The sequence below is a fragment of the Etheostoma spectabile genome, chromosome 16 (assembly GCF_008692095.1).
Source record: "Etheostoma spectabile isolate EspeVRDwgs_2016 chromosome 16, UIUC_Espe_1.0, whole genome shotgun sequence".
Taxonomy (NCBI): domain Eukaryota; kingdom Metazoa; phylum Chordata; class Actinopteri; order Perciformes; family Percidae; genus Etheostoma; species Etheostoma spectabile.
The window spans coordinates 22,264,185-22,271,906 of NC_045748.1; the positions used below are offsets into that span (position 1 = coordinate 22,264,185).

General features: G+C 51.2%; 1 protein-coding gene across 4 annotated transcripts in view; it reads left to right on the forward strand.

Annotated features, from left to right (window-relative positions):
* The window catches only part of ghrb (growth hormone receptor b), a 32,481-nt gene that overhangs the window by 5,773 nt on the left and 18,986 nt on the right, over positions 1–7,722 (forward strand). Inside the window, exons 1-2 of one of the 4 annotated variants that reach the window (XM_032539410.1) lie at positions 6,062–6,296; positions 6,689–6,776. In XM_032539410.1, the coding sequence (XP_032395301.1) occupies positions 6,698–6,776 (79 nt within the window). In that variant the 5' untranslated portion in view covers positions 6,062–6,296; positions 6,689–6,697. Of the gene's footprint in view, positions 1–6,061; positions 6,297–6,673; positions 6,777–7,722 lie in introns of those variants that run through there. The other 3 variants (XM_032539407.1, XM_032539409.1, XM_032539408.1) reach the window with 3 other exon arrangements.

The following is a 7,722-nucleotide window of genomic DNA, read 5'->3' on the forward strand; positions in this document are numbered from 1 at the left end:
CCCCTTTCTCTGCTTTGCCCACCCAGAGAATTTGGCCCGCTCATGAGAAAGAGACATCATGGCTTTCAAACTAGAAAAGTGGCAGTTGCTCAAGGCCAGTATGCAAACCCAACAAGACCGAAGACTCAAAGCTTCAGATCACAAATCAGCGTTTTTGCTTTCATCAATTCATCAGTTCATAAATTCATCGGCTAATTTGTTTAGCACTAGTGGGCAAGAGTAACCACTTTTGCTTCCCTATTAAGGGTCATTGCTACGAGTGTCATTTGTGTTTAAGATCTTTTCAATAGTATCTGGCCCCAAAATCCATTGTTCACATGTTGGGGTTAAGAAAATTTGATACACATTTGGACACATAGTCTCATCCATTGTCACTTAAACTCTCTTGAAAATGGCTTTAGTGCCTTGTTTGTTTGTTTCCGGCTTTTGACATGCATTTTTATTTTTAGGCCATGAAGTAATCATAATGCAATTGGACAGTTGTCAAGATGTCATTGAACTAAAGATATTTTAAGTTAGGCTCAGAAACGGAGGGAATCTAATTGCAAACCTTTGGTTTGAAAAACTCTGCTTTACAAGATTACAATGATGTAAATCCATACAAGACTAGACTTGCTGGTCCTGTCCATTAAGTGAGGTCCACTATTATTCATCACTTGGATTTATTTTATCATGTTAATACAAATTACATGAAAAAAAAAATACGACATATTGGAGAGCCCTCCTTTTTCTGAAGAAAAGGCGCATGTTTTTGTTTGTGCTGAAACATTGCAGTTGACACATTTTGTTGTGAACTGTGAGACCCAGAACACAGAGATACAACGGCAGGATAATGAAAAGGGTTTTAATGATAGTAGTAGTGAATCCAAGAGAGCAGATGACCGGTCGGAGGGATAGTGGAAGGCAGCTGGAGGGTCCTGTGTGGAGAGGCAGAGAAGACACGGTGAACACAAATAGAGAACTTGAGAGCATAAACTGAGTACAAAAACTGAGAGCCAAGTTACCACGAAAGAGTAAGTACAATCTGGCGCCGACGAGGTGGTTAGCCCGGGCTTATGAATGGCAGGAGTTGATGAGATGATGGGGGACAGCTGAGCGGATGATGAACAGGGATTTGAACCACGCCCCCTTGGCAGGAACGCCCTCACAGCAGCCAGCAGAGAGACAGCAAACAGAGGAGAAGTAGGCCAAAGGTTGGGGGAGGACAGGGACCACAACAGTCCCCCCCCTCAACGGGCGCCCCCACGCGCCCCAGGGCCTAGGGATGGTCCGATGAAAGTCAGTGACCAGTTGTGGGTCCAGGATAAACCTAGGGGGATCCAAGACCGCTCTTCCGGCCCATAGCCCTCCCAGTCCACAGATACTGCCGCCCCTACCACGCCGTCGGGAGTCCAGGAGCCGACCGACAGTGTAGGCCGGGTGGTCGTCAACCAGGCGTACCGGCGGAGGCGGATCCACCGGAGGGCAGAGGGGACTGGTGGACACCAGCTTCAGTTGCGAAACGTGAAACGTGGGGTGGACCCGCATGGTGGCCGGCAGCTTCAGCCGGACAGCCACAGGGTTCACCACCGCCTCAATCTCAAAAGGACCCAGGAACCGGGGGGAGAGTTTCCGCGTCTCGGCGTGCAAAGGAATGTTCCTGGAAGACAGCCATACCTGTTGGCCAGGCTGGAACGGGGGAGCTGGGACCCTATTCCTGTCCGCCCCTCTCTTATTCCGGTCAGCGGTCCGAAGAAGGGACTCCCGGGCCTCCGTCCACACCCGGCGGCAGCGGCGAATGTTGGCCTGGACAGAGGGCACAGACAGGTCCTTCTCCTGTGCTGGAAACAGGGGGGGTTGGTAACCCTGGGCCACCTCGAAGGGAGAGAGCCCCGTGGCGGTGGTAACCAAGGCGTTGTGCGCATACTCAATCCAGGGCAAGTGGTCAGCCCAGGTGGCGGGATTCCCGGCCGCCACACAGCGGAGGGACGCCTCCAGATCCTGGTTGGCCCTCTCCGTCTGGCCGTTCGACTGCGGATGGTAACCTGAGGACAGACTGACAGAAGCACCCAGCGCAGTACAAAACTCCTTCCACACACGTGATATGAACTGTGGACCTCTATCAGAAACGATGTCCACAGGTATTCCATGGAGACGGAAAACATGTTGGACTAGGAGGTCAGCCGTCTCACCGGCCGTGGGTAATTTAGGTAACGCTATATAGTGGACAGATTTAGAGAACCTATCCACCACAGTCAATATAGTGTCATTACCTTTGGACATGGGCAAGCCGGTGACGAAGTCCAGCGCCACGTGGGACCAAGGGCGGCTGGGGACAGGCAGCGGCAGTAGCAGACCAGCGGGTTGTCGATGTGAGGCTTTACCCCGCGCACAGACGGAGCAGGCCGCCACGTAGGCACGAACATCGGCTTCCATCGCTGGCCACCAGAAGTGCCGTTTCACCAGCGTCGACGTCCGGTGCCTCCCAGGATGACAGGAGAAGCGGGCGGTATGGACCCACTGAAGCACTTGGGACCGCACAGGTGCAGGCACGTAGAGCCGGTCAGCCGGACCATCACCAGGTCCAGGATCCAGGGCCTGGGCAGCTGTAACTTGCGCCTCGACCTCCCAGCGCACAGCAGCGACGACACAGGAGTGTGGCAGCACCGTCTCGGGCTCGGCACAATCCTCCGGGTTGTCGAATTGCCGAGACAGTGCATCCGGTTCACATTCCGCGACCGGACGGTAGGTGAGAGTAAAGTTGAACCTACTAAAAAACAGCGCCACATGGTGCCGGGATGACAGCCTCTTGGTAGACTGGATGTAAGCAGGTTCTTGTGATCTGTCCAGACCACAAACGGCTGCTCAGCCCTCCAAACAATGGCGCCATCCCTCCAGCGCCACTTGACCGCAAGCAGCTCCCGGTTGCCAACATCAAGTTCCTCGGCCGGAGACAATTTCTTGGAGAGGACGCACAAGGGTGGAGCTCCTGGTCGGAGGAGGAGCGTGAGACAGGACAGCACCCACTCCCGACGCAGAAGCATCCACCTCCACCACGAATTGGAGCGAGTGATCGGGGTGCTTCAGCACAGGAGGGGAGGTGAACAGAGACTTCAGACGCTCCATAGCCTGACCAGGACCGGAGACCCGAGAAACGGGACCTTAGGGGACGTGAGCCTAGTAAGGGGACCAACCTGACTAAATGGCAATGAACCGGCGATAAAAATTGGCGAAGCCCAGAAACCGTTGTAACTGTTACGGGTGGTGGGTGTGGGGCAATCAGTAACCGCCCTTGTCTTAGCTGGGTCTGCCGAAACCGACCGCTCTCAACAATAAAACCAGAAACGGGACGGATGGCGGGTGGATTCGCATTTTCGGCTTGACGAAGAGTCTGTTTTTCAACAGTCGTTGGAGGACCTGCGGACATGGGACAATGGTCGGTTAAAGAGGACGAAAACACACTATATCGTCGAGGTAAACCACTACAACGGTTGAGGAAGTCCTCAACACGTATTAACCATAGTTTGGAAAACCGTGGGGCATTGGTAAGGCCGAATGGCAGACGAGATAATCGAAGTGACCTAACGGAGTATTGAAGGCCGTCTTCCACGTCCCCCTGGATGCGGACGAGATGGTAAGCGTTGCGGAGATCCAATTTGGAGAACACCGTGCACCATGTAAGGGCTCGAACGTAGAGTTCATAAGCGGCAGGGGTACGTGTTTTTCACCGTAATGTATTCAGTCCGCGGAAATCGATCACAGGGCGCAGTGATTTATCCTTCTTAGTCACAAAGAAAAACCCCGCCCAAAGGAGACGATGAAGGACGAATAATACCAGAGCGAGGGAGTCAGCGATGTAACGTTCCATGGTTTTCCTCTCAGGGGGAAAGGTTATAGCGACTCTTAGGGTACGGGGAGTGGGTTGAATGTCAATGGCGCAATGTAAGGTCTATGTGGAGGCAGGGACATAGCCTTTTCCTTACTACACCTCTGCTAGATCGAGATATTCGGCAGGCACAGAGGTTAAGTCGGAAGGTAAGGCCACAGACGCGGGGACGCTCTCGGTGGGTGGAACAGCCGAGCCCAGTAGGCGGCGTGACAGTGATCACTCCAGCTATGGATAACATAACGCTGCCAGTCAATTTGGGGATTATGCAGTTTCAACCAGGGGAAGCCGAGTATAAGTGGGGTAATAGATGCGGACATGATTTTGAATTGGATGATCTCACGGTGATTTCCAGATAATATCAACGTAATAGGTACGGTTTGCTGAGTCACTCTGGCGAGTGTATGGCCGTTAACAGCCGTAACCCGAATAGGACTGGTTATAGGCTCTACGGGAATGCCAGCCCGAGCAGCAAGACCACCGTCGATGAAATTGTCCTCTGCACCGGAATCAATCAGCGCGGAGAGGGGAAGGGAAAGCGTCTGGTGTTGTAATGTGGCAGGAACCAGTAACTGGGGCACAGTGGGCAAAACGTTAGTTGTAGGACCCGCTAACACGCCCACGTTAGTTAGCGAGTCACGTCTTTTGGCCGATTCGGACAGTCAGCGACACGGTGAGAAGGATCGCTGCAGTACAGACACTCACCGGCCCGCATGCGGCGTTGTCGTTCAGTGGGGGAAAGGCGAGCCCGACCCAGCTGCATTGCCTCGTCTTCCTCCCAGGTGGCACGCACCGGTGCGTTTGAGAGCGACAATGGGGAGCCAGATGGCCGAGACCCCGACGACCTAGCAGTCTGGTCAGGAGGGAGAGATCGGCGGCCCCTCGTATGTTTCCTCTCCCGCATCCTGCTGTCTATACGGATAGCAAGAGACACAAGGTCATTAAGGGTGGCTGGCTCGTCCCGAACAGACAGTTCATCCTTAACAACATCACTCAAACCGTGAAAGAATGCACCCCGTAACGCCTCCTCATCCCACTTAGAGTCCGCAGCCAACGTCCAAAAGTCAACCGAGTAATCCGCCACTCCTCCTATCCCCTGACGGAGAGCAAGCAGCCGCCTCGAGGCACCCCCCACATGGTCCGGATGGTCGAAAACAGTCCTTAAATCCGAAGAAAAAGAGTCAAAAGTTATACCTGAGAGCGGCCGATTAGCACAAACCGCTTCGGCCCACGCCAGAGCCCGTCCCCTGAGCAGTCCCAAGGCGTAATGAACCTTAGCAGACTCGGTAGAAAACGACCACGGCCGTTGTCGGAAAATAAGTCCGCACTGGAGCAGAAATCCGCGACATTTATCCAGGTCACCAGAGAAAGGTTCCGGCGAGGTGATGGGAGGCTCACGGAGGGGTGCGGCGGCCGCCATGCCTGCGGGAACAGACGGGGAGACAGAAGGAGCAGAAACAACAGACAGTTTAGCGACTTCAGCTGTGAGCTGGGTAACCTGTGTGATCAGCTGTTGATTGTTCTCCAGGAGTGTGTTGAGCAGCTGGTCGTGTTGTCCCAACAACACACCCTGCGACTGGATAGCCCGCTGTGTTCTGTTATCCTCAACCTGCGGTATCCCTGCGGAGTCCATTTTGGCCAGATTGTTCTGTTGTGAACTGTGAGACCCAGAACACAGAGATACAACGGCAGGATAATGAAAAGGGTTTTAATGATAGTAGTAGTGAATCCAAGAGAGCAGATGACCGGTCGGAGGGATAGTGGAAGGCAGCTGGAGGGTCCTGTGTGGAGAGGCAGAGAAGACACGGTGAACACAAATAGAGAAACTTGAGAGAAAACGCAGTACAAAAACTGAGAGCCAAGTTACCACGAAAGAGTAAGTAACAATCTGGCGCCGACGAGGTGGTTAGCCCGGGTATGAATGGCAGGAGTTGATGAGATGATGGGTGACAGTGAGCGGATGATGAACAGGTGATTGTAACCAGCCCCCTGGCAGGAACGCCCTCACAGCCAGCCAGACGAGCACAGCAACACAGAGGAGAAGTAGGCCAAAGGTTGGGGGAGGACAGCGGACCACAACACATTTGAAATCATTTGTTATTCCTGTTGAGTCTTTGGAGACTTCAAAATGATCAAAACTATATGACGATGATAAAGAAAATTAGGTTGCAGGCTTCTCTGAAGCTGAAGCAGTCAAATAAGTGCATCTCGCAATGTTAACAAAAGTGGAAAAGAATTTGTGTCCGCCCCGTACTCGAATCAGATCAACAATTTGTTGTCGAGTTCTCCATTGGCCAATGCTACACCCTCCCACCAAGTTTCATTGAATTGGGTCAGGAGTTTTCCTGTAATCCTGCTGAAAGACAAACAAGCCAAAAAAGAAAAGAAAAGAAGAAAAAGACAAGCCACAAACATAACCTCCTTGGAGCAGGTAAATTAATTGAACAGGTTCAACAGGTTTAAAAAGCAAAACGTGCTTTCTTGGTTTCCTGTCCTGAAGAAGTGTTCACCAAAATATTTGGAAAATGGGAACAGAATTTCTGGGGCTGAATGTTAGAATATAGAACAGCAGGTACAGTAAGCTGCTTTCATGCACTGTGGCAAGGTTTCAAAAACAACCAAAATTCAACCATTTGAGTAATGCTAGTATCTAAAGCGCTGTACAGTTCTGTGACTCTATGGAGTTTTATCAAGGGGTGTACTCAACCTTTCCTCTGAAAAAGTTAAGGAGTGTTCGAGGGTGGTAGTGGGCTGGGCCTTCATGGAGTTCAGCTGGGGGGACCGCGCTGAGAAAATAACATTCGTCACATGTTTCCTCCACAGCTCAACACCATGGCTGCCGCTCTGATCGAGCTCTTCTTCTTCCTTTACTCTGTCACTGCATCACCTCTGGAATCAGCCTCTAAGCAAGGTATGTGTAAGAATGTTGATGTGTATTCGCTAACTAAAGCATGTGTTGGCATTTGAAGACTTGAGACAGATTCGAAATTAATGTTTACCATACAGCATATACTGCATTAACAGATTGGGTTATGTTGTTTTGCAATTTTTATCTTTGGCGTTGATGGCGCTTTCTTTGACACCTGGTGTCTTCTGATGCCAAGATTTTCAATTTATTGCTGATCTATGTGGTTTGGAATTAGAAATTGCACAATGGGGCGCCCGGGTAGCTCAGTTGGTGGAGCGGACGCAGATGTGGCGCAGAGGGCTCGGGGGTTTGACTCCAACCTGTGGCCCTTGGCTGTGTGTCATTCCCTCTCTCCCCTTTCATTTCTTCAGCTGTCCTGTCAATAAAGGCCAAAAAATGCCCCAAAAAACAATCTTCAAAAAAAGAAAATTGCACAATGCCAGATGGAATTTATTTTTAAAAAGTCTATTGGACCCCAGGACAGTTTCAGCCCCGTAATTATAGAAAACTTGTATAGTTGCATAGATGTGGTGTGCTCCCTGCTGTTTTGGCATTATGAAATGTGTTGCACAACAGTGAGAAAGTGGCCAGCACATTACTAGTGAAGTGGCTCCCCAGGAATTCTGGAGAGCAGAGAGTACTCCACTGGTAAACAATGGGAAGCTGTTTAGTGTTGAGCCCCCCCCCTTCTCCTGATCAGCCCCTCGGTGGCAGTGAAAAGGCTGTGTATTTGCATACATGGGTTGTTTTTTATCCACTGGGTCTACATTGGCCATTTAAGTCACGTAGGGACATCCTGTGCTTTGTCTTGTTACATAACACGATAAGTATGTGGATGGAGGATGTGTTCCCCTCTATTCCTGTTCTCCTGATTCTAAGTTGTATTCTGTTGCTGTTCTGAGCCTTTATGAATTAGGCTGATGTGTCCTGACAGGCATGCCCCCCCCCC